General features: G+C 43.1%; 1 protein-coding gene across 2 annotated transcripts in view; it reads left to right on the top strand.

Annotated features, from left to right (window-relative positions):
* cog6 (component of oligomeric golgi complex 6) overlaps positions 1 to 27,523 on the top strand; it is a 115,346-nt gene that overhangs the window by 12,414 nt on the left and 75,409 nt on the right. For both annotated transcript variants that reach the window (XM_041876752.2, XM_045214527.1), the window contains exons 5-7: positions 22,233 to 22,427; positions 24,263 to 24,333; positions 24,958 to 25,051. In XM_041876752.2, the coding sequence (XP_041732686.1) occupies positions 22,233 to 22,427; positions 24,263 to 24,333; positions 24,958 to 25,051 (360 nt within the window). The remainder of the gene's footprint in view (positions 1 to 22,232; positions 22,428 to 24,262; positions 24,334 to 24,957; positions 25,052 to 27,523) is intronic.

The following is a 27,523-nucleotide window of genomic DNA, read 5'->3' as shown; positions in this document are numbered from 1 at the left end:
GGATTGACAGCCGTCCCATATAGATTGCAAAATAGCTGGGAAGAGATTTGTGACGCCACCCCGATTCCATGGCATAGTGTTATGAACTGATACGCAAAAACCACGTCCCGGATTCAAAACTTGGAATTTTCAATTTAAAATTATTATTGGCTAAAGGATGGGAGCTAACCCTGCAGATAGCATTACTGGGTGATCTGAAAAGTCATAGTACAATTGATCAATAATATAATAATACTTTTAGCAAAAAAATTATTTTCAATTTACAATCTGTAGAAACAATGAGAATAGAAGGGTTCAGAGCTTTGGTAAAACATCACAGTACGGTTAGGAAATATATAGGCAAATAGAAACCGAGAAAGATGGGAGGTGTTGAAAGTGGAGTTGAAGGATGGGACTAATAACAACTAACAACAACTAATAAGAACAAGATAACTAATGTAAAGCATACGAAGTCCATAATAAGTAAAACATTGAAGCAATCGGAAGTTTACATACACTTAGGTTGGAGCCATTAAAACTCGCTTTTCAACCACTCTACAAATTTCTTGTTAACAAACCATAGTTTTGGGAAGTCGGATCTACTTTGTACATGATAATTTTTCCAACAATTGTTTACAGACAGATTATTTCACTTATAATTCACTATCACACCTCCAGTGGGTCAGAAGTTTACATACACTAAGCTGACTTGAAAAATTCCAGAAAATGATGTCATGGCTTTAGAAGCTTCTAATAGGGCTAACTGATATCATTTGAGTCAATTGGATGTGTACTCGTGGATGTATTTCAAGGCCTACCTCAAACTCAGGCTTTTTGCTTGACGCCATGGGGAAAATGAAAAAGAAATCAGCCAAGACCTCAGAAAAAATTGTAGACCCCCACAAGTCTGGTTCATCCTTGGGAGCAATTTCCAAATGCCTGAAGTACCACGCTCATCTGTACAAACAATAGCACGCAAGTATAAACACCACGGGACCACGCAGCCGGCCATACCGCTCAGGGAAGGAGACTGCGCTCTGTCTCCTAGAGATGAACGTGCTTTGGGGCGAAAAGTAGCAAATCAATCCCAGAACAACAGCAAAGGACCAGTGAAGATGCTGGAGGAAACGGGTACAAAAGTATCTATATCCACAGTAAAACGAGTCCCATATCGAACATAACCTGAAAGGCCGCTCAGCAAAGGAAGAAGCCACTGCTCCAAAAACCACCATAAAAAAAGCTGGACTACGGTTTGCAACTGCATACGGGGAGAAAGATCTTACTTTTTGGGAGAAATGCCCTTGGTCTGATGTGAAACAAAAATATAACTGTTTGGCCATACCTGACACATCAAGTATGTTTGGAGGAAAAGGGGGGAAGCTTGCAAGCTGAAGAACACCATCCCAACCGTGGAAGCACGGGGGTGGCAGCATCATGCTGTGGGGGTGCTTTGCTGCAGGAGGGACTTCACAAAAATAGATGGCAAGATTATGAGGAAGGAAAATGATGTGATATATTGAAGCACATCTCAATACATCAGTCAGAAGCTTGGTCGCAAATGGGTCTTCCATTTGCACACTAATAATTCAATATTAAACCTGTTACGGCAGTAGTGCGGTGATTATGGCATTAGTCATGCAAACCCCCTCACTCTCCGCTTATCTTAATCGGGTGTACTGGGTCAAAAATCAAAGTAAGCATACGCTACTGGGCGCAATCTACAAATGATTGGGACATGTTAAACACCTTAATCGGCATTAAGCTGGTGTATTTATATGCGCATGTGCCAGCACCAGCCTCCCGAGTGGCGAAACAGCGGTCTAAGGCACTGCACTTAGTCTTGAGGCGTCACTACAGACCCCCCTGGTTCGATTCCAGGCTGTATCACAACCGGCCGTGGATTGGGAGTCCCATAGGGCGGCGCGCACAATTGGCCCCAGCCGTCGTCCGGTTTGGCACACTATTGTAAATAAGAATTTGTTCAACTGACTTGCCTAGTTAAAAAGGTTAAAATAAATTTACGAGTGAAGTGTGATCAGAACAATTGAATGTATGTGTCTTAAAGTTGTTTTTAGAATAAAATATGCTTCCCAAAAATAACATGTTCGCTGTAGTAGGTTTATTTTGATTGCCCATGTTCTGCATTTATCAGAGTGCCATCACGTAGCCTGATTTCAGATGTGTCCATGGAAACAGAATTATTAGGGAAATCGTTCTTCTTGCAAAGCATGTAAACGTTTTAAATGAACTATTATGTTAATCGGACTATTCGCAATAATCAAATTATTGTGTGCATGTAATCGCACTCATTGTTACTACACTGGTTAGAAGAGGGGGTATTCAGGGGGTTAGTTAGAGGCCCCCTTTTTATAGGGCCCCTTTAAAAAAACAAAAACATTTTCTCTAAATAATCATTGTTGCACAATTAAAGGCCAATACACTGCAACAGTCAGGGATAATCTAATGAATTTAGGGCTTGTAAATGTATACCTTCCACAACCATAAGACCCAATAATAATACAATTATTTTATCAAAATAGTTTAACTGGCTTTTTTTTTGGTGCAAAAATCACTGAATCACTTTCAAGTCTGTGTATGAAAAATGCAATTTTTTGTTAAATTTGACCAGAACCAATGATCAACTTCTTCGTGGCAGGCATTATAGAAAATGAACACAGGTCTCATAAATAATCTCCAAGCACAAGCCCACGTGCTAGTGAGTAGCCAGCTGATCTTTATATTTCAAGTCTAGACGATTTTGATCTATTTTCTTGCTAACAAGGTGGAACAGTTCAACTGTTATGAACACACCCTCATGTCCGTCTCCAACTGTTTGAACAACATAGCCTGTTCACTTTGTTTTAGATGTTGAAATCAAGTGACCTACCTGGATAAGAAGATGCTTATTTCTCAGAATGAGAATGAGTTGCCAGTTCCTTTTATATAAATGTGTCTTTTTAATGCTCATTGCTAATTTATAAAACTCAGACTAGACCGCTAGCACAAATCTGCGGCTAAAATGGTACCGCAATGCCACGCGCGACAGAAACTGAGCATTCATTTTCCACAACATGTTCATTGATACTGTCGTTTCTAGTAGAATTAGTTCTATATCTCCCAGAATACACAAGGTGCAATTTGGTTGTGCATCAGCACATTTTCTCTAATGTCAGTCACATGCAGACACTCAATTTGCCCATGTCCGCATTTGTTTTTAGATTGGTAAGTTATCTAAGTCTATCTAAACTTGTAGGAATCATGGTCGAATTACCGACCGTGGGACCCCAATTTGATTTTGTTAGTCAGTCTCACTCAGACATTAAAAACTGCAAACATTTCTCTCCACCCTGTGGCAAAATGTGTAGAATTGCAGGAAACTTGCTTTAAAACTGCAACATTTTCTCTATGCCCCATGTCAGAATGTGTAGAACAGTAACAGGCTAAAGGAGGAGACGTTCCAGAGTTTTGACGCAGGTTCCGCCAACTACTGCCAACTAATGTTAAAGGAACGTTCCAGAATTTAGGACTGAATAAGGGTATGAATAATTTCTGAAGGCACTGTAGCTTTTGAAATACAGAACATTTTGGAAGCTGTTTTCACAGTCCCACATGTTCTTAACGTGATCTGGACAACGATTGTTAGGTAAAGCATTTCCCGAAATGCTCCTTTTAACTTTAGCTAGCGGGGCGGCAGGTGGCTTAGTGGGTAAGAGCGTTGTGCCAGTAACCGAAAGGTCGCTGGTTCTAATCCCCCCTAGGTGAAAAATCCTGTCGATGTGCCCTTGAGCAAGGCACTTAACCCTAATTGCTCCTGTAAGTCGCTCTGGATAAGAGCGTCTGCTAAATGACAAAAAAATGTTTAAAAAAAAAATGTACCTTGTGTCAAAACAACGGAATTTCTCCTTCTCTAGCTTATTACCCATCTACCAGTGTGTTTGTGCTACCGTGCCAACTACTTGTTATTGTCGTGCCAAACACGTATGGCTTTACAATGAGCAATGGAGTTGGCAAGAGCATAAACAGATCTGGGACCAGGCGATGACCTGACCATTTCTCACCTGGGTTTCTCTAGGCTGTTTTGTTTTTCTCCGTCACTCCTCTCTTCCTGTCTGTCACCTTCTAGTGAAGCGAGGAATTGCCACCTGTACATCACCGCTGTCGCTGTTACCTTTTGTCAACAATTTGCACTCACACAGACTGAGCCTCTGAGAGTGTACATTCACCCACAGGAACAAGAGCAGTCATTTTACATTTGTCCAGAGCGACATACAGGAGCAATTAGGGTTAAGTGCCTTGGTCAAGGGCACATGTACAGATTTTTCACCTAGTCGGCTCAGGAATTCGACCCAGCGACCTTTCGGTTACTGACCCAACGCTCTTAACCACTTGGCTACCTGCCAGTACTCTCTCTCGTCTCAGCCCTCCCTCCCTCCCTCCCTCCCTCCCCCCTCCCTCCCTCCACTCCATCAGTCAAGACATGCCGCCTGATCCATTCTGTCACATCATCGTCAACAAGCTCCCAGATCAACTCAGCCAAAATCAATGGCCATAAACCACTATGGTGTTCTGTTATGGCCCATAAAATTGGCCAGGGCTGGGGTGGCAGTGAGGGCCAGCGGTCATACAGTGAAGGAAAAAAGTATTTGATCCCCTGCTGATTTTGTATGTTTGCCAACTGACAAAGAAATGATCAGTCTATAATTTTAATGGTAGGTTTATTTGAACAGTGAGAGACAGAATAACAACAAAAAAATCCAGAAAAACACATGTCAGAAATGTTATAAATTGATTTGCATTTTAATGAGGGAAATAAGTATTTGACCCCCTCTCAATCAGAAAGATTTCTGGCTCCCAGGTGTCTTTTATACAGGTAGGAGCTGAGATTAGGAGCACACTCTTAAAGGAGTGCTCCTAATCTCAGTTTGTTACCTGTATAAAAGACACCTGTCCACAGAAGCAATCAATCAATCAGATTCCAAACTCTCCACCATGGCCAAGACCAAAGAGCTCTCCAAGGATGTCAGGGACAAGATTGTAGACCTACACAAGACTGGAATGGGCTACAAGACCATCGCCAAGCAGCTTTGTGAGAAGGTGACAACAGTTGATGCGATTTATTCGCAAATGGAAGAAACACAAAAGAACTGTCAATCTCCCTCGGCCTGGGGCTCCATGCAAGATCTCACCTCGTGGAGTTGCAATGATCATGAGAACGGTGAGGAATCGGCCCAGAATTACACGGGAGGATCTTGTCAATGATCTCAAGGCAGCTGGGACCATAGTCACCAAGAAAACAATTGGTAACACACTACGCCGTGAAGGACTGAAATCCTGCAGCGCCCGCAAGGTCCCCCTGCTCAAGAAAGCACATATACAGGCCCGTCTGAAGTTTGCCAATGAACATCTGAATGATTCAGAGGAGAACTGGTTGAAAGTGTTGTGGTCAGATGAGACCAAAATTGAGCTCTTTGGCATCAACTCAACTCGCCGTGTTTGGAGGAGGAGGAATGCTGCCTATGACCCCAAGAACACCATCCCCACTGTCAAACATGGAGGTGGAAACATTATGCTTTGGGGGGTGTTTTTCTGCTAAGGGGACAGGACAACTTCACCGCATCAAAGGGACGATGGACGGGGCCATGTACCGTCAAATCTTGGGTGAGAACCTCCTTCCCTCAGCCAGGGCATTGAAAATGGGTCGTGGATGGGTATTCCAGCATGACAATGACCCAAAACACACGGCCAAGGCAACAAAGGAGTGGCTCAAGAAGAAGCACATTAAGGTCCCGGGAGTAGCCTAGCCAGTCTCCAAAACTTAATCCCATAGAAAATCTGTGGAGGGAGCTGAAGGTTCGAGTTGCCAAACGTCAGCCTCGAAACCTTAATGACTTGGAGAAGATCTGCAAAGAGGAGTGGGACAAAATCCCTCCTGAGATGTGTGCAAACCTGGTGGCCAACTACAAGAAACGTCTGACCTCTGTGATTGCCAACAAGGGTTTTGCCACCAAGTACTAAGTCATGTTTTGCAGAAGGGTCAAATACTTATTTCCCTCATTAAAATGCAAATCAATTTATAAAGTTTTTGCCATGTGTTTTTCTGGATTTTGTTGTTGTTATTCTGTCTCTCACTGTTCAAATAAACCTACCATTAAAATTATATACTGATCATGTCTTTGGCAGTGGGCAAACGTACAAAATCAGCAGGGGATCAAATACTTTTTTTCCCCTCACTGTAGATATGCTGTCTATTCTGTCTCAAATCAAAGTTTATTGGTCGTGTACATATTTGTTTTAATGTCACACGCACAAGTACAGTGAAATGCATTTCTTGCTAACTCAAAACCCAGCAATGCAGTGATCAATATCAATGTTGTACTAAAAATAACAAGGTAGAACTAAAACACAAGATATTAAAACAAGATATAAGAAGAACAGGAGAAAGTAAGAAGCTAAATACAGGGTTAGTTCCAATACCATATTAACAATGTGCAGGGATACTGGAGTGATGGAGGTAGATATGTATTAGGGGGAAGGGGACAGGGATACTGGAGTGATGGAGGTAGATATGTATTAGGGGGAAGGGGACTATATACAGGGTCAGTTCCAGTCCCATATTAACAATGTGCAGGGGTACTGGAGTGATGGAGGTAGATATGTATAGGGGTCAGGTGACTATATACAGGGTCAGTTCCATACCATATTAACAATGTGCAGGGATACTGGAGAGATGGAGGTAGATATGTATTAGGGGGAAGGGGACTATATACAGGGTCAGTTCCAGTACCATATTAACAATGTGCATGGATACTGGAGAGATGGAGGTAGATATGTATTAGGGGGAAGGGGACTATATACAGGGTCAGTTCCAGTCCCATATTAACAATGTGCAGGGATACTGGAGAGATTTATACAGGTGTATAAAATCGAGCACACAGCCATGCAATCTCCATAGACAAACATTGGCAGTAGAATGGCCTTACTGAAGAGCTCAGTGACTTTCAACGTGGCACCGTCATAGGATGCCACCTTTCCAACAAGTCAGTTTGTCAAATTTCGGCTCAGCCGCAAAGTCGTAGGCCACACAAGGTCACAGAACGGGACTGCGGAGTGCTGAAGTGCGTAGCGCGTAAATACCGTCTGTCCTCGGTTGCAACACCCAAACTGCCTCTGAAAGCAACGTCAGCACAAGAACTGTTCGTCGGGAGCTTCATGAAATGGGTTTCCATGCCAGAGCAGCCGCACACAAGCCTAAGATCACCATCTGCAATGCCAAGCGTCGGCTGGAGTGGTGTAAAGCTCGCCGCCATTGGTCTCTGGAGCAGTGGAAACGCGTTCTCTGCAGTGATGAATCACGCTTCACCATCTGGCAGTCCGACGGACAAATCTGGGTTTGGCGGATGCCAGGAAAACGCTACCTTCCCTATGCTCAGTGCCAACTGTAAGGTTTGGTGGAGGAGGAATAATGGTCTGGGGCTGTTTTTCATGTTTCGGGCTAGGCCCCTTAGTTCCAGTGAAGGGAAATCTTAACGATACAGCATACAATGACATTCTGCACTATTCTGTGCTTCCAACTTTGTGTCAACAGTTTGGTGAAGGCCCTTTTCCTATTTCAGCATGACAATGCCCCCATGCACAAAACGAGGTCCATACAGAAACGGTTTGTCGAATCGGTGTGGAAGAACTTGACTGTTCTGCACAGAGCCCTGACCTCAACCCCATCGAACACCTTTGGGATGAATTGGAACGTTGACCGTGGGCCTAATCGGTGCCCGACCTCACTAATGCTCTTGTGGAAAGCCTTCCCAGAAGAGTGGAGGCTGTTATAGCAGCAAAGGGGGGGGACCAACTCCATGTTAATGCCCATGATTTTGGAAAGAGATGTTGGACGAGCAGGTGTCCACATACTTTTGGTAATGTAGTGTATGTATAGGGGTAAGGTGACTAGGCATCAGGATATATGATAAACAGAGTAGCAGTAGCGTAAGTTAAGATTGTGTGTGTGTAGAGTGTAAATGTGTGTGCATGTTATGTGTGAATTTGACTGTCAGTGTGTAGTCCGGTGAGTGTGCGTAGAGACTTAAAATGGGTTAACTCAGATAGTCCATGAAGCCATTTTGGTAGCTATTTATCAGTCTTATTGCTTGGGGATAGAAGCTGTTCAGGAGCCTGTTGGTGTCAGACTTGATGCACCGGCACCGCTTGCAGATTTTATCGCAGGTGCAATGAAATGCTTTTCCCTGTGCAGCAGGGTGTTGAGTTGTAGCCTAAAATGAAGGCTTCATACCTGATGGCTTATGGGGGGGGTGTTCAATCACATCTCTCACAGGCTCCTAACAAGCTGACTGTAAGAAATAGTCCTAAACTATTGTTTGACAGTTTGCTGAATAGTCATCATCTCCTTGATGCTTCAAACACAGGCCAACCTTTTGAAAACAGCACTGTGTGTTAAAACAGACTGACTGACCCAGTGGGTAACTAAGACCTGTGTCTCAAATGGCACCCTATTCCCTACATGGTGCACTACTTTTGTCTAGAGCCCGATGGACCCAGGTCAAATGTAGTGCACTATATAGGGAATAGGGTGCCTAAACTCTAAACCCTGTCCCCAAAGGACTGGCCTCCATGGGAGGGGTATGGCACCCTGTGTCCGACCCCCCCAGTCGACAGCTATCTCAGCTTTCTCTTTCTCCCTCATTCTGTCACGCGTCTTCAGAATAGAGATGGTCATCACTTTTGACCTTCCCCCTGTAAAATAATCCTGTGGTCAAAAGCAGCATCTCACGACAGCATTAGTGGACGCGCTTGTGGACATTTTTAAAAAATAATTTCTGCCTGTCTGTTGAGGACCTTTCCGCTCCAAAGTCTCTGTCCAGATGTCTGATTATTAGGTGAGGCAGGAAATATCCTGTACCGATATCACTCACCGTCGCCATGGGTGCATTCATTAGTGCACACCATAGCAAAACATTTAGCAAAATAAAAGAAGAGTTTCTTATTGGACATGTTCTCGTAGACCTTCTACGTTTCAGTCCGTTTGCTTCCGTTTGTTTTTTGTAGTGAATACACACAATGTCATCGCCAAGCATCTGCATGTGATAATGAAATGGAAACAACAGAAAGTGGTTGTCCTTCAGTGAGAGGCCCATACAAAGGAAAGGAAACCAAACCAGGGTGGATGATGTGTAGAATGCTGGACGGTGTGGTTTCTGTGTCAGAGGGTTGTCTTTTGTGTGGTTAGCATGTGAAAGCTGGTCCTATTGAAAGAGCTTGTCAGTGAGAGGAGGTTAGGTGTTCTCTTTTGTACTGTAGCCTTTTGCCTTTCTCCCTAGTGTGCTCCTGTGTGTGTGGAGTACCTTGTCTAACGGCCAGGCCTAAAACCTGTCCTGTTGTGTGGAGTACCTTGTCTAACGGCCAGGCCTAAAACCTGTCCTGTGTGTGTGGAGTACCTTGTCTAACGGCCAGGCCTTTAACCTGTCCTGCTGTGTGGAGTACCTTGTCTAACGGCCAGGCCTAAAACCTGTCCTGCTGTGTGGAGTACCTTGTCTAACGGCCATGCCTTTAACCTGTCCTGCTGTGTGGAGTACCTTGTCTAACGGCCAGGCCTAAAACCTGTCCTGCTGTGTGGAGCACCTTGTCTAACGGCCATGCCTAAAACCTGTCCTGTTGTGTGGAGTACCTTGTCTAACGGCCAGGCCTAAAACCTGTCCTGTTGTGTGGAGTACCTTGTCTAACGGCCATGCATAAAACCTGTCCTGTTGTGTGGAGTACCTTGTCTAACGGCCATGCCTTTAACCTGTCCTGTGTGTGTGGAGTACCTTGTCTAACGGCCATGCATAAAACCTGTCCTGTTGTGTGGAGTACCTTGTCTAACGGCCATGCCTTTAACCTGTCCTGTGTGTGTGGAGTACCTTGTCTAACGGCCAGGCCTAAAACCTGTCCTGTTGTGTGGAGTACCTTGTCTAACGGCCATGCCTAAAACCTGTCCTGTTGTGTGGAGTACCTTGTCTAACGGCCAGGCCTAAAACCTGTCCTGTTGTGTGGAGTACCTTGTCTAACGGCCATGCATAAAACCTGTCCTGTTGTGTGGAGTACCTTGTCTAACGGCCATGCATAAAACCTGTCCTGTTGTGTGGAGTACCTTGTCTAACGGCCAGGCCTAAAACCTGTCCTGCTGTGTGGAGTACCTTGTCTAACGGCCAGGCCTAAAACCTGTCCTGCTGTGTGGAGCACCTTGTCAAACGGCCAGGCCTAAAAGCTGTCCTGCTGTGTGGAGTACCTTGTCTAACGGCCTAACGGCCAGGCCTAAAACCTGTCCTGTTGTGTGGAGTACCTTGTCCTCTCCTCTCACTGTCATGTCAAACACAATGTTGTTGTGAACAGTATGTTTGATCTCACCAGGAGACGGCTATTATTGATGGATTGTGATGTTGTTGTGAACAGTATGTTTGATCTCACCAGGAGACGGCTATTATTGATGGATTGTGATGTTGTTGTGAACAGTATGTTTGATCTCACCAGGAGACGGCTATTATTGATGGAGTGTGATGTTTCTTTTGCTTGTTCATTTGTTTAAAGGAAAGATTCACTCATTCTGAATCTTTAGATTGTTTTTGTGCATCTCTCAACGATGATCTATCGATTCCTTGTGTCATTTCATGTTTTCATGTATCTGAGCTGTTGGTGTTCAAGCAGGCAGAAATTCATACGACGTAGCATCATACGACGTAACATCGTACGACGTAGCATCGTACAACGTAGCATCGTACGACGTAGCATCGCGATAAAGCCGCTAGAAAGCCGCTCTCACTTACAGCCCGACCGATATATCGGTTCACTGATATTGACCTTCTGCTGCTATATCGGTATTTGCCGATAATTCCACTGATGACCGATATTCAATAAATAGAATGAAAAAAAGGGAATCTCATCTGAAAACTTGCTGCCATTCTCATGATGTCATTATTGACACGAAGCATGAAATCAACATTTGAAGCATAGTTATTGGACAATTGTACTCTCACTACACTGGAAGTTAACAGGAACTTACATGTCAGATCTATCATACATGTCAGAACTATCATACATGTCAGAACTATCATACATGTCAGATTTCAATACTGGCCGATGTTATACAGTGGGGGGGAAAAGTATTTAGTCAGCCACCAATTGTGCAAGTTCTCCCACTTAAAAAGATGAGAGGCCTGTAATTTTCATCATAGGTACACGTCAACTATGACAGACAAAATGAGAAATTTTTGCTCCAGAAAATCACATTGTAGGATTTTTAATGAATTTATTTGCAAATTATGGTGGAAAATAAGTATTTGGTCAATAACAAAAGTTTCTCAATACTTTGTTATATACTCTTTGTTGGCAATGACACAGGTCAAACGTTTTCTGTAAGTCTTCACAAGGTTTTCACACACTGTTGCTGGTATTTTGGCCCATTCCTCCATGCATATCTCCTCTAGAGCAGTGATGTTTTGGGGCTGTCGCTGGGCAACACGGACTTTCAACTCCCTCCAAAGATTTTCTATGGGGTTGAGATCTGGAGACTGGCTAGGCCACTCCAGGACCTTGAAATGCTTCTTACGAAGCCACTCCTTCGTTGGCCGGGCAGTGTGTTTGGGATCATTGTCATGCTGAAAGACCCAGCCACGTTTCATCTTCAATGCCCTTGCTGATGGAAGGAGGTTTTCACTCAAAATCTCACGATACATGGCCCCATTCATTCTTTCCTTTACACGGATCAGTCGTCCTGGTCCCTTTGCAGAAAAACAGCCCCAAAGCATGATGTTTCCACCCCCATGCTTCACAGTAGGTATGGTGTTCTTTGGATGCAACTCAGCATTCCTTGTCCTCCAAACACGACGAGTTGAGTTTTTACCAAAAAGTTATATTTTGGTTTCATCTGACCATATGACATTCTCCCAATCCTCTTCTGGATCATCAAAATGCACTCTAGCAAACTTCAGACGGGCCTGGACATGTACTGGCTTAAGCAGGGGGACACATCTGGCACTGCAGGATTTGAGTCCCTGGCGGCGTAGTGTGTTACTGATGGTAGGCTTTGTTACTTTGGTCCCAGCTCTCTGCAGGTCATTCACTAGGTCCCCCCGTGTGGTTCTGGGATTTTTGCTCACCGTTCTTGTGATCATTTTGACCCCACGAGGTGAGATCTTGCGTGGAGCCCCAGATTGAGGGAGATTATCAGTGGTCTTGTATGTATTCCATTTCCTAATAATTGCTCCCACAGTTGATTTCTTCAAACCAAGCTGCTTACCTATTGCAGATTCAGTCTTCCCAGCCTGGTGCATGTCTACAATTTTGTTTCTGGTGTCCTTTGACAGCTCTTTGGTCTTGGCCATAGTGGAGTTTGGAGTGTGACTGTTTGAGGTTGTGGACAGGTGTCTTTTATACTGATAACAAGTTCAAACAGGTGCCATTAATACAGGTAACGAGTGGAGGACAGAGGAGCCTCTTAAAGAAGAAGTTACAGGTCTGTGAGAGCCAGAAATCTTGCTTGTTTGTAGGTGACCAAATACTTATTTTCCACCATAATTTGCAAATAAATTGATTAAAAATCCTACAATGTGATTTTCTGGATTTTTTTTCTCTCAATTTGTCTGTCACAGTTGACGTGTACCTATGATGAAAATTACAGGCCTCTCTCATCTTTTTAAGTGGGAGAACTTGCACAATTGGTGGCTGACTAAATACTTTTTTTCCTCCACTGTAAAGCAAACTCAATATACACTAAAATGACTAAAACCTCCAAACTGTGTAGAAATGATAATGGACCTACATTCATGCAGTTTCTTGACTATGTCCAGCTCGGTAGTAATCACCGAAAATGAAAGCTAGACAGTCGAGGAGCATCGGAGAAAAAAAAATCAAAAAATGTTTTTCTAATTTTGACGCCGAGAAAATGTTTAGAAAAAAAATCGGTGTGGCCTCGTTGAAGACCGAATGCTCCCCCTGGGGCAAAATGAATTTGACATCCCTGCTCTAGGTCAATAACAGTTCAAGAGCTCTTGTCTGTATTCAGTAAGCAGCACAGCCATCAGATTCAGGACCTCCGATTCTAGCTGACAACCTGTAGAATGACACTTGAGCCTCATTACCGGCCCAACACACACAGACACACACACACACACACACACACACACACATACACACACACACACACACACTGTACTCTACTAATGAGGTGGAAGCTGTGAATATGGTCTTTGTCTGTGAGATGCTATCGGCTCTGATTGAACTCTATGGTCATCCGTGCATGGCTAGCTAATCTCTTTATGAAGGCCACTTCTCCCTAATGGATTCTAATGCAGGGGGTTTTCAAACTGGGATTCTAATGCAGTTTTTTTTTTAAAACTGGGATTCTAATGCAGGGGGTTTTCAAACTGGGATTCTAATGCAGTTTTTTTTTAAACTGGGATTCTAATGCAGGGGGTTTTCAAACTGGGATTCTAATGCAGAGGGTTTTCAAACTGGGATTCTAATGCAGGGGGTTTTCAAACTGGGATTCTAATGCAGGGGGTTTTCAAACTGGGATTCTAATGCAGGGGTTTTCAAACTGGGATTCTAATGCAGGGGTTTTCAAACTGGGGCCCGCGGCCCCCTAGGGGAGGTACCGGAGGGGGTCCGGTTTGTTTGTTGTGAAAAATATTTATTTTATGAATATCACTTGCTACAACAGAATACCATCGTGGATCCATTTTTTAAGTCTGAGTCCAGTATGAAGGAAGTAAGAGGTAGTTTCACGAGCCAATGCTAACTAGCATAGCGCAATGACTGGAAGTGTACAGGAACAGTTAGCATGCTATCTGTTCCTTTTCGGGATGGAAAAACAGTTTGTGTCAACTTGAACGACCAAAACCAAATAGAAAGCATGCAGAAAAGATATTGAACTATATCTATTTTTAAATTATACCATCTTGAGAACTAACAATCAAATAAAAGCTAGACTGTCAGCGAGAATTAAAAATTCCAAAAACCAGGCATTCAGGGCACATGCACATATATTTTGTTATAATGTTTGAGCAGAGGAACATGGCAAAATGCATCGAATTGAAGGAAATGTGCTTTAAAACTGCAAAATTGTCTCTCAGCTCCATGCCAAACTGTGTAGAATTGCAGGAAATGTTTTTTTACGCCATGATCCGTTTCTAAGTGTTCCATATTATGTATTGGATCGTTTAAAAAAATACTACTTTTACATGAACATGTAGTTTACCAATAAAATGGTCTGACGGTGAAGTGGACATACTCTGTATTCATATCCCGAAAGAAAGAAACGATCTCGCAACAATACATTTTAATAGAAAGTTAGATAAGATCTTGCTACCATGGAATGGTAAACACCTGTCTATTTATGGAAGCATCACCCTGATTAACTCTTTAGTCATATCCCCGTTTACCTATTTACTTAATAATAATAATAATATGCCATTTAGCAGACGCTTTTATCCAAAGTGACTTAGTCATACATGCATAAGTTTTTTGTGTATGGGTGGTCCCCGGGGATCGAACCCACTACCTTGGCGTTACAAGCGCCGTGCTCTACCAGCTGAGCTACAGAGGACCTACTTATGGCCCTGACTACACCGAACGACTTGTTTTGTAAAATTATATGAGCAGAAAATACACTTTATTTGGAATGGCAAGCCAGACAAAATTAAACTGGCCTAATTTATATAATGAATAAGAATTTGGAGGGCTGAAATTATTAAATATTAAAGCATTGAACCACTCACTAAAGGCTTCAGTCATACAAAAGTTGTACTTAAATCCAAACTGGTTCTCTAGCAGATTAGTAAGAATGGCTCACACCATGTTCAGAAATGGTATTTTTGCCTTTATGGAGATTAAAACCTCTCACTTTTGGTTATTTGAAAATGAAATAATCTCCAGAATATCGCTAATTTTAAAACAAGCTATAGAACGTTGGTTGCTATTTCAGTCTAATCCACCAGAAAAGACCAAACAAATATTACAACAAATATTATGGTTAAACTCAAATATACTAATTGATTAAAAAAACACAGGTTTAATCATTGTTAATGATATCATAAATACGACTGGTGGTTATGTCACACATGAAGCTAACAAAAATATATAGAAATGTCTGCTCTATCCCAAATTACAACCAACTGATTGCAGCATTACCACAAAAATGGAAGAGGCAAGTGGAAGGGGGAGAAGGAACTTGTCTGTTGACCCTGCATTACAGACCACAATTGGTTAAAGAAAATTGTGATAAAGAAAATGTATACCAGTTTAATTTAAGGACCAAAAATTGACAGATGTGCCATGCAGGTTGCAAAATAGTTGGGAAGAGATTTTTGATGTGCCGATTCCATGGCACATGGTTTATGAACTGATACACAAAACAGCGCTGGATTCAAAACATAGTTTTCCATTTAAATTATGCAAAATTATTTTAACCAATAGAATGTTATGTGTATGGGGTATACAAACATCCCAGCTCTGCAGATTTTGCTGCGAAGAGACAGAATCATTAGATCACTTGTTTTGGTACTGTCCATTTGTAGCAGGACATTCGGAAAGTATTCAGAACCCCACATTTTGTTACGTTACAGCCTTATTCTAAAATGGATAAAAATATTTTTTCCCTCATTAACCTACACACAATACCCCATAATGAAGTGAAAACAGGTTTTTAATTTTTTGTGCAAATGTATTACAAATTAAGAACAGAAATACCTTATTTACATAAGTATTCAGACCCTTTGCTATGAGACTCGAAATTGAGCTCAGGTGCATCCTGTTTCCATTGGTCATCCTTGAGATGTTTCTACAACTTGATTGGAGTCCACCTATGGTAAATTCAATTGATTGGACATGATTTGGAAAGGCACACACCTGTCTATATAAGGTCCCACAGTTGACAGTGCATTTCAGCGCGAAAACCAAGCCTTGAGGTCGAAGGAATTGTCCGTAGAGCTCCGAGACAGGATTGTGTCGAGGCACAGATCTGGGGAAGGGTACCAATAAATTTCTGCAGCATTGAAGGTCCCCAAGAACACATTGGCTGCCATCATTCTTAAATGGAAGAAGTTTGGAACCACAAAGACTCTTCCTAGAGCTGGCCGCCCGGCCAAACTGAGCAATCAGGGGAGAAGGGCCTTGGTCAGGGAGGTGTCCAAGAACCCGATGGTCACTCTGACAGAGCTCCAGAGTTTTTCTGTGGAGATGAGAGAACCTTCCAGAAGGACAACCTTCTCTGCAGCACTCCACCAATCAGGCCTTTATGGTAGAGTGGCCAGACGGAAGCCACTCCTCAGTAAAAGGCACATGACAGCCCGCTTGGAGTTTGCCAAAAGGCACCTAAAGGACTCTCAGACCATGAGAAACAAGATTCTCTGGTCTGATGAAACCAAGATTGAACTCTTTGGCCTGAATGCCAAGCGTTACGTCTGGAGGAAACCTAGCACCATCCCGATGGTGTAGCATGGTGATGGCAGCATCATGCTGTGGGTATGTTTTTCAGCGGCAGGGACTGGGAGACTAGTCAGGATCAAGAGAAAGATTAACGGAGCAAAGTACAGAGAGATCCTTGATGAAAACCTGCTCCAAGGCTCTCAGGACCTCAGACTGGGGGGAAGGTTCACCTTCCAACAGGACAACGACCCTAAGCACAGAGCCAAGACAACACAGGAGTGGCTTCGGGACAAGTCTCTGAATGTCCTTGAGTGGCCCAGCCAGAGCCCAGACTTGAACCCGATCGAACATCTCTGGAGAGACCTGAGAATAGCTGTGCAGCGATGCTCCCCATCCAACCTGACAGAGCTTGAGAGGATCTGCAGAGAAGAATGGGAGAAACTCCCCAAATACAGGTGTGCCAAGCTTGTAGCGTCATACCTAAGAAGAATCGAGGCTGTAATCGCTGCCAAAGGTCCTTCAACAAAGTAGTGAGTAAAGGGTCTGAATACTTATGCAAATGTGATATTTCCGTTTTTTTTAAAGTTTTTTTTAAATAAATTTGCAAACATTTCTACATACCTGTTTTTCCTTTGTCATTATGGGGTATTGTGTGTAGATTGATGAGGGGGAAAAAAAACAATTTAATCAATTTTAGAATAAGGCTGTAACGTAACCAAATGTGGAAAAAGTCAAGGGATCTGAATACTTTCCGAAGGCACTGTAGCTTGTTTTTGGTCGCAGGTTCAGGAATGGCTGAAGAATTGCAACATTAAGCTGGAGCTAACTCTGCAAATAGCACTGCTGGGGGACTTGAAAAGTAATAGTCAATTGATCAATAATATATTAATACTTTTAGTAAAAATATTCATCTTTAATTTACAATCAGTAGAAACTATGAGAATAGAAAGGTTTAACTTTAGTGAAACAGCACAGTTGAAAAATATATGGCAATTAGAAATCAAAACTGGATGGTTTTCAGAGATAGATGGGAGGGGTTGAGGGGAGCTGAAGGGTGGGACTAAAATTAACAAAAAACAAGATAACTATTGTAAAGTACACTGTGTCCGTAAAATGTGTATAGTATGTATAAGCTGGAAGTAGAAGCCCAAGTATTGTTGTCCATTAGTTTACTCCAATTAGGGGAGGGGTGGTGGGGTTGGAAAGTAATAATAGTAATTTATTTTTACAATTTTCTACATTGTAGAATAATAGTGAAGACATCAAAACTATGAAATAACACACATGGAATCATGTAGTAACCAAAAAAGTGTTAAACAAATATAAAAAAAAAACAGTATAAAAAAAAAATATATGTATTCACTAACTGTAAGTCGCTCTGGATAAGAGCGTCTGCTAAATGACTAAAATGTAAATGTAAAATGGGAACTCCTTCAAGACTGTTGGAAAAACATTCCAGGTGAAGCTGGTTGAGAAAATGCCAAGAGTGTGCAAAGCTGTCATCAAGGCAACGGGGTGGCTATTTGAAGAATCTCAAATATAAAATATATTTTGATTTTGTTTAATACTTCTTTGGTTACTACATGATTCCATGTGTAATATTTCATAGTTTTGATGTCTTCACTATTATTCTACAATGTAGAAAACCCTTGAATGAGTAGGTGTCTCCGAACTTTTGACTGGTACTGTGTGTCATGTGGAATGTAGAAATATCTTCAGTGGAATGTAAGGTAGTTCGGGCACTCAGTCATCACACCTGAGGCTGGAGGGCTTTTCACGACCTGACTGACAGCTACCTTTAGGCCTTGACAGTGTTACTGTCAATATTACTAAAGCCATGCAGGTAAAGGAGGGCTGCGTCCCAAACGCCACCCTCTTCCCTACTTAGTGCACTACATTTGACCTTGCAAGGCCCATAGTAGTGAATTGGGACGAAGCCGCGATTGGGCTGTACCATACCCCTCCAAACATTAGCTATCTATCCTTGAGTGCTCTGATGAGAGGGCTTGGGTGCTTCAGCTCCACTAAACTAAATACAAGGTGAAGTGAGTGAAATGATGGCTGTTTCTTGTCTCTTACGTTGACATTTGGAGTGTCTCCAATCTTTCCCTTTGACTCTATGACAATTTTCCCTCTGTTCATCTCCTCCTCACCTTGTAGCAGCGTGTGGAGCCTGTCTCTGACAGCTGGGATTTAAATCCTTTTGCAGAGGATTCATTACCTCTAGCTAATAAACTAAACAGGAGGGAGGGAGGTAGGCAGGTATTTCTTACCTTCCAGGGGGAGGGAGGGGGGTGCACACAAATATGCTGTCTCAGCACTGCCAAACATGGCATCCTAGAGAGAACTCTAGCCAACCCTAACCCACTGCCAGATGATGTAACAGAGATCTAGACCTAGATGATGTAACAGAGATCTAGACCTAGATGATGTAACAGAGATCTAGACCTAGATGATGTAACAGAGAGATCTAGACCTAGATGATGTAACAGAGAGATCTAGACCTAGATGATGTAACAGAGAGATCTAGACCTAGATGATGTAACAGAGATCTAGACCTAGATGATGTAACAGAGATCTAGACCTAGATGATGTAACAGAGATCTAGACCTAGATGATGTAACAGAGAGATCTAGACCTAGATGATGTAACAGAGAGATCTAGACCTAGATGATGTAACAGAGATCTAGACCTAGATGATGTAACAGAGATCTAGACCTAGATGATGTAACAGAGATCTAGACCTAGATGATGTAACAGAGATCTAGACCTAGATGATGTAACAGAGATCTAGACCTAGATGATGTAACAGAGAGATCTAGACCTAGATGATGTAACAGAGATCTAGACCTAGATGATGTAACAGAGAGATACAGACCTAGATGATGTAACAGAGATCTAGACCTAGATGATGTAACAGAGATCTAGACCTAGATGATGTAACAGAGATCTAGACCTAGATGATGTAACAGAGATCTAGCCCTAGATGATGTAACAGAGATCTAGACCTAGATGATGTAACAGAGATCTAGACCTAGATGATGTAACAGAGATCTAGACCTAGATGATGTAACAGAGATCTAGACCTAGATGATGTAACAGAGATCTAGACCTAGATGATGTAACATAGATCTAGACCTAGATGATGTAACAGAGAGATACAGACCTAGATGATGTAACAGAGAGATACAGACCTAGATGATGTAACAGAGATCTAGACCTAGATGATGTAACAGAGATCTAGACCTAGATGATGTAACAGAGAGATACAGACCTAGATGATGTAACAGAGATCTAGACCTAGATGATGTAACTGTTAGATGTCAGATAAGATATTGGTTTCCATAGAATGGTTCCAGACTTTTCTCCTGAATTCAAAATGCACCTCATCCAGTGAGGTTATTTCCCCTATAACTCACTCTCCTGCAGGATATTACATCATACTTCCCAGTTCCTTTGGGGAAAACCCCTCCAGCAATATTTAGATATTAAATAGCGTTGGAATATTTCAACATTTGGTTGAATAATACAGGCCTGCCTACTGCCTAAGGGTTTTAGTTTTTCAGATATTAACATACCCAAAGTGAATAAACTATTGTCTAGAAGACAACAGGGACACAGAGAAAGTTTGTTGTTTTCTGGTTGTGAAACTTAGTTGCCTTCTAGCTATTAAGGGAAAAAGAAGCAGGCATAATCAAGAGAGAATTTGAATTTCTCTGTTAAAACAATGTACTGTCCATGCTGTGGCTGAACCTAGTTTTATTGGATTTGTAGAGCTGGGAAGGGTTTCCGTGCAAGGGAGAGAAACAGAGGGAATGGGATAGAGGAAGGGGGAGAGAGAGAAAGGGAATGGGATATTTATTTATTATATATTTTATATATATATTTTCATTTAGCAGATGCTCTTATCCAGTGCGACGTACAGGAGCAATTAGGGTTAAGTGCCTTGCTCAAGGGCACATCGACAGATTTTTCACCTAGTCGGCTCGGGGATTAGAACCAGCGACCTTTCGGTTACTGGCAGAACGCGCTTACCCACTAAGCTACCTGCCGCCCGAGGGATAGAGGAAGGGGGATAGAGGGAATGGATAGAGGAAGAGAGAGAGAGAGAGGGAATGGATAGAGAGAGAGAGGGGGAATGGAGAGAGAGAGAGAGAGAGAGAGAGAGAGAGAGAGAGAGAGAGAGAGAGAGAGAGAGAGAGAGAGAGAGAGAGAGAGAGAGAGAGAGAGAGAGAGAGAGAGAGAGAGAGAGAGAGAGAGAGAGAGAGAGAGAGAGAGAGAGAGAGAGAGAGAGAGAGAGAGAGAGAGAGAGAGAGAGAGAGAGAGAGAGAGAGAGAGAGAGAGAGAGAGAGAGAGAGAGAGAGAGAGAGAGAGAGAGAGAGAGAGAGAGAGAGAGAGAATGGATAGAGGAAGAGAGAGAGAGAGAGAGAGAATGGATAGAGGAAGAGAGAGAGAGAGAGAGAGATGGATAGAGGAAGAGAGAGAGAGAGAGAGAGAGAGAGAGAGAGAGAATGGATAGAGGAGAGAGAGAGAGAGAGAGAGAATGGATAGAGGAAGAGAGAGAGAGAGAGAGAGAATGGATAGAGAGAGAGAGAGGGGGAATGGATAGAGGAAGAGAGAGGGAATGGGATAGAGGGATTGTTAGGGAAAGAAAAAAGGAGAAAAAGAGGGAGAGAAGCTGGGTGGTATGGACAGGGAAAACGAGGGCGAGAAAAAGATATGGTACTGGTATATGGTACTGTATCTTTACTGGGATATGGTACTGTATCTTTACTGGGATATGGTACTGTATCTTTACTGGGATATGGTATTGTATCTTTACCTGGATATGGTACTGGGATATGGTATTGTATTTTTACTGGGATATGGTACTGGGATATGGTACTGTATCTTTAATGGGATATGGTATTGTATCTTTACTGGGATATGGTACTGTATCTTTACTGGGATATGGTACTGTATCTTTACTGGGATATGGTACTGTATCTTTACTGGGATATGGTACCTTATCTTTACTGGGATATGGTACTGTATCTTTACCTGGATATGGTAGGTAGCCTAGCGGATAAGAGCTTTGGGCCAGTAACCGAAAGGTTGCTGGTTCGAATCCCAGAGCAGACTAGGTGAAATTCTGCCGATGTGCCCTTGAGCAAGGAACTTAACCCTAATTGCTCCTGTAAGGCGCTCTGGATAAGAGCGTCTGCTAAATGACAAAAAATATAAGCTGGGTGGGCTGGACAGAGGGAGAAAGAGGGAGGCCCAGAGTTGTCCTCATGGGCTGTGACAGAGTTCTCTCCCTGACTAGGGCGGTTGCCATGGTCCCTATTGTGCGGAGGAAGCCGCAGGGATAGTCCGTGTCCCAAATGGCACCCCATTCCCTACATAGTGCACTACTTTTGACCAGAACCCTAAGAGCCCTCGTCACAAGTGGTACGCTGTATAGGGAATAGGGATCCCATTGGAACGCGGTCTGGGAAAGGACCTGCTCTGTTGTTGTTGCTGATAGTGGCCCAGACTTGGCCAGAAACTTTCTCTGTATCATTTTCCACTTCCTGTATTCCCATTGTTCCCCTACTTTTGTCTCAGTCACGTTTTTACCTCCAGCAGCCAGTGTGAAAAGGCTGTGCTGCTATAAAAGGAGCATGACTGCCACCTAGTGTTGGTTTGAAACATTACACTGCCTTCGTCACACTGTCTCCTCCTTTTATTGTTCTGCGATCCCAGACTGATCATCAAACCCCTTGATTAGCCTAGCTAAACCAGATATGTTAAGGCTGGGCTGAAACTAAATCCTGCACGGCCTCTTCTACTAAGTCTAAAAAATGATTGTTATCTCCTCCCAGTCATCGTCTGGAGGTGCGGTCCCAGGTTGCTCAGGCCTTCCTGTCTAAGTTCCAGCTGTCCTCCGAAGAGACGGACACGCTGCGAGGGGCAAGAGACGCACCCGTCACTGAGGACTTCTTCAAGGCTCTGAGCAGAGTTAAGAACATCCACGAAGACGTCAGGATTCTCCTGAGGACCAACCAGCAGACTGCAGGGTGAGAGACGAACTAGAAATAGTGTCTTCAGGAAAGTATTCAGACCCCTTGGACTTTTTCAACATTTTGTTTACGTTACAGCCTTATTCTATCATTGATTAAATGTTTTTTTCCCCTCATCAATCTACACACAATACCCCATAATGACAAAGAAAAAACATGTTTATCGAAATAAAAAACGGAAATATCACATTTACATAAGTATTCAGCCTCGAGTCTTCTTGGGTATGACGCGAAAAGCTTGGCACACCTGTATTTGGGGAGTTTCTCACCTTCTTCTCTGCAGATCCTCTCAAGCTCTGTCAGGTTGGATGGGGAGCGTTGCTGCACAGCTGTTTTCAGGTCTCTCCAGAGATGTTCGATCGGGTCCAAGTCCGGGTTCTGGCTGGGCCACTCAAAGACATTCAGAGACTTGTCCCGAAGCCACTCCTGCGTTGTCTTGGCTGTGTGCTTAGGGTCGTTGTCCTGTTGGAAGGTGAACCTTCGCCCCAGTCTGAGGTCCTGAGCGCTCTGGAGCAGGTTTTCATCAAGGATCTCTCTGTACTTTGCTCCGTTCATCTTTGCCTCGATCCTGACTAGTCTCCTAGTCTCTGCCGCTGAAAGACATCCCCACGTCATGGTGCTGCCACCACCATGCTTCACCGTAGGGATGGTACCAGGTTTCCTCCAGACGTGGCGCTTGGCATTCAGGCCAAAGAGTTCAATCTTGGTTTCATCAGACCAGAGGATCTTGTTTCTCATGGTCTGAGAGTCTTTAGGTGCCTTTTGGCAAACTCCAAGCGGGCTGTCATGTGCCTTTTACTGAAGAGTGGCTTCTGTCTGGCCACTCTACCATAAAGGCCTGATTGGTGGAGTGCTGCAGAGATGGTCGTCCTTCTGGAAGGTTCTCCCATATCCACAGAAGAACTCTAGAGCTCGGTCAGAGTGACCATCGGGTTCTTGGTCACCTCCCTGACTAAGGCCCTTCTCCCCCGATTGCTCAGTTTGGCCGGGTGGCCAGCTCTAGGAAGAGTCTTGGTGGTTCCAAACTTCTTCCATTTAAGAATGATGAGGCCACTGTGTTCTTGGGGTCCTTCAATGCTGCAGAATATTTTTGGTACCCTTCTCCAGATCTGTGCCTCGACACAATCCCGTCTCGGAGCTCTACGGACAAATCCTTCGACCTCATGGCTTGGTTTTTGCTCTGACATGCACTGTCAACTGTGGGACCTTATATAGACAGGTGTGTGCCTTTCCAAATCATGTCCAATCAATTGAATTTACCATAGGTGGACTCCAATCAAGTTGTAGAAACATCTCAAGGATGATCATTGGAAACAGGATGCACCTGAGCTCAATTTCGAGTCTCATAGCAAAGGGACTGAATACTTATGTAAATAAGGTATTTCTGTTCTTAATTTGTAATACATTTGCACAAAAAATTTAAAACCTGTTTTCACTTCATTATGGGATATTGTGTGTAGATTAATGAGGGAAAAAATATTTTTATCCATTTTAGAATAAGGCTGTAACGTAACAAAATGTGGGGTTCTGAATACTTTCCGAATGTCCTGCTACAAATGGACAGTACCAAAACAAGTGATCTAATGATTCTGTCTCTTCGCAGCAAAATAAGGTATTTTCTGTTTTTTATTTTTAATAAATTTGCAAACATTTCTAAAAGCCTGTTTTCGCTGTTAAAAAAAATAAAATAATAATAAGGCTGTAACATAAGCAAAATGTGGAAAAAGTCAAGGGGGTCTGAATACTTTCCGAAGGCACTGTATCTGAAACTCAACTGTAATATGCCTTCTCTTATTCCAGTTTGAACTGACTTGAATGTGTCTCCCATCCAGACTGGATATCATGGAGCAGATGGCCGTGCTTCAGGAGACGTCTTACGAACAGCTCTACCGCTGGACACAGAGTGAGCACATTCATCCATTCATTCATTCATTCATTCATTCATTCATTCATTCATTCATTCATTCATTCATCCATCCATCCATCCATCCATCCATCCATCCATCCATCCATCCATCCATCCATCCATCCATCCATCCATCCATCCATCCATCCATCCATCCATCCATCCATCCATCCATCCATCCATCCATCCATCCATCCATCCATCCATCCATCCATCCATCCATCCATCCATCCATCCATCCATCCATCCATCCATCCATCCATCCATCCATCCATCCATCCATCCATCCATCCATTCATTCATTCATTCATTCATTCATTCATTCATTCATTCATTCATTCATTCATTCATTCATTCATTCATTCATTCATTCATTCATTCATTCATTCATTCATTCATTCATTCATTCATTCATTCATTCATTCATTCATTCATCCATCCATCCATCCATCCATCCATCCATCCATACACAGACTGGGTACATGGACTTAATTCTAACCTAATCCTAACATGTTCAACTTAGTCTTCCATTGACATCAGTGCATGACGAAGGTAGGATTCACCCCATATTGCGAGATTTAGCATTTAGGTACTGACACATCCTAATCTCTCTCTTTCTAGATGAGTGTCGTGGTCTGACCCAGGAGTCCTGTGACATCAGTCCAGTGCTTAGTCAGGCTATGGAGGCCTTGCAGGACCGCCCTGTTCTCTACAAGTAAGCACCACACACACCTTATATATATATATATATATATACTTTATTTGTAGATTTTCAAATTTGAGAACATAGAGACATTGACAACAATACAACATCCCCAAGCATTTATACCCACTCCTTTGCTGCCTTGGCCGTGTGTTTTGGGTCATTGTCATGCTGGACCCATTTTCAATGCCCTGGCTGAGGGAAGGAGGTTCTCACCCAAGATTTGACGGTACATGGCCCCGTCCATCGTCCCTTTGATGCGGTGAAGTTGTCCTGTCCCCTTAGCAGAAAAACACCCCCAAAGCATAATGTTGCCACCTCCATGTTTGACGGTGGGAATGGTGTTCTTGGGGTCATATGCAGCATTCCTCCTCCTCCAAACACGGCGAGTTGAGTTGATGCCAAAGAGCTCGATTTTGGTCTCATCTGACCACAACACTTTCACCCAGTTCTCCTCTGAATCATTCAGATATTCATTGGCAAACTTCAGACGGCCCTGTATATTTGCTTTTTTGAGCAGGGGGACCTTGCGGGCTCTGCAGGATTTCAGAGTTTCACGGCGTAGTGTGTTACCAATTGTTTTCTTGATGACTATGGTCCCAGCTGCCTTGAGATCATTGACAAGATCCTCCCGTGTAGTTCTGGGCTGATTCCTCACCGTTCTCATGATCATTGCAACTCCATGAGGTGAGATCTTGCATGGAGCCCCAGGCCGAGGGATATTGACAGTTCTTTTGTTTCTTCCATTTGCGAATAATCGCACCAACTGTTGTCACCTTCTCACCAAGCTGCTTGGCGATGGTCTTGTAGCCCATTCCAGCCTTGTGTAGGTCTACAATCTTGTCCCTGACATCCTTGGAGAGCTCTTTGGTCTTGGCCATGGTGGAGAGTTTGGAATCTGATTGATTGATTGCTTCTGTGGACAGGTGTCTTTTATACAGGTAACAAGCTGAGATTAGGAGCACTCCCTTTAAGAGTGTGCTCCTAATCTCAGCTCGTTACCTGTATAAAAGACACCTGGGAGCCAGAAATCTTTCTGATTGAGAGGGGGTCAAATACCTATTTCCCTCATTAAAATGCAAATCAATTTATAACATTTTTGACATGCGTTTTTCTGGATTTTTTTGTTGTTATTCTGTCTCTCACTGTTCAAATAAACCTACCATTAAAATTATAGACTGATCATTTCTTTGTCAGTGGGCAGACGTACAAAATCAGCAGGGGATCAAATACTTTTTTCCCTCACTGTATATCCCCTGTAGCTAAATTGGTAGAGCATGGCACTTGCAACGCCAGGGTTGTGGGTTCGTTTCCCACAGGGGGGCCAGTATGAAACATGTATGCACTCACTAACTGTAAGTCGCTCTGGATAAGAGCGTCTGCTAAATGACTAAAATGTAAATATCAGTGCAACCCAACCATTACTAAACTTCTATTTGATCAAATAATCCTCATGTAGTAAATAAGCCATTAGATTTTTTTGTTGACCAAATTCGACACTCATTGACTTCCATCCCAAAATTCGTTACTTCATGGTCTTATTTTCGTGTTTTGGGTGGAATAAAACCTCTCTCTTCGCATCTTCCTCTCTGACCATCACCACCAGTCTGTTGTCAACCTGTGAGGATGCAGTTCTCTGTCAGCTCCACATGGGGTCGCACTTTTTTCACAATGGTCCTGTATGTAGTATGCTGTTCAGCTTCTCGGAGTAAACCAGGGGTAGTCATGACAACACAGAGAGGTTAGTCTGACTGTTACAGGAAACCAGGGGTAGTCATGACAACACAGAGAGGTTAGTCTGACTGTTACAGTAAACCAGGGGTAGTCATGACAACACAGAGAGGTTAGTCTGACTGTTACAGTACACCAGGGGTAGTCATGACAACACAGAGAGGTTAGTCTGACTGTTACAGTACACCAGGGGTAGTCATGACAACACAGAGAGGTTAGTCTGACTGTTACAGTAAACCAGGGGTAGTCATGACAACACAGAGAGGTTAGTCTGACTGTTACAGTAAACCAGGGGTAGTCATTACAACACAGAGAGGTTAGTCTGACTGTTACAGGAAACCAGGGGTAGTCATGACAACACAGAGAGGTTAGTCTGACTGTTACAGGAAACCAGGGGTAGTCATGACAACACAGAGAGGTTAGTCTGACTGTTACAGTACACCAGGGGTAGTCATGACAACACAGAGAGGTTAGTCTGACTGTTACAGTACACCAGGGGTAGTCATGACAACACATAGAGGTTAGTCTGACTGTTACAGGAAACCAGGGGTAGTCATGACAACACAGAGAGGTTAGTCTGACTGTTACAGTACACCAGGGGTAGTCATGACAACACATAGAGGTTAGTCTGACTGTTACAGGAAACCAGGGGTAGTCATGACAACACAGAGAGGTTAGTCTGACTGTTACAGTACACCAGGGGTAGTCATGACAACACAGAGAGGTTAGTCTGACTGTTACAGGAAACCAGGG

Source organism: Coregonus clupeaformis, chromosome 5 (genome assembly GCF_020615455.1).
Source record: "Coregonus clupeaformis isolate EN_2021a chromosome 5, ASM2061545v1, whole genome shotgun sequence".
Lineage (NCBI taxonomy): Eukaryota > Metazoa > Chordata > Actinopteri > Salmoniformes > Salmonidae > Coregonus > Coregonus clupeaformis.
Note: the sequence above shows the minus strand (reverse complement) of the source record. Positions and strands in the feature narration are given on the sequence as shown.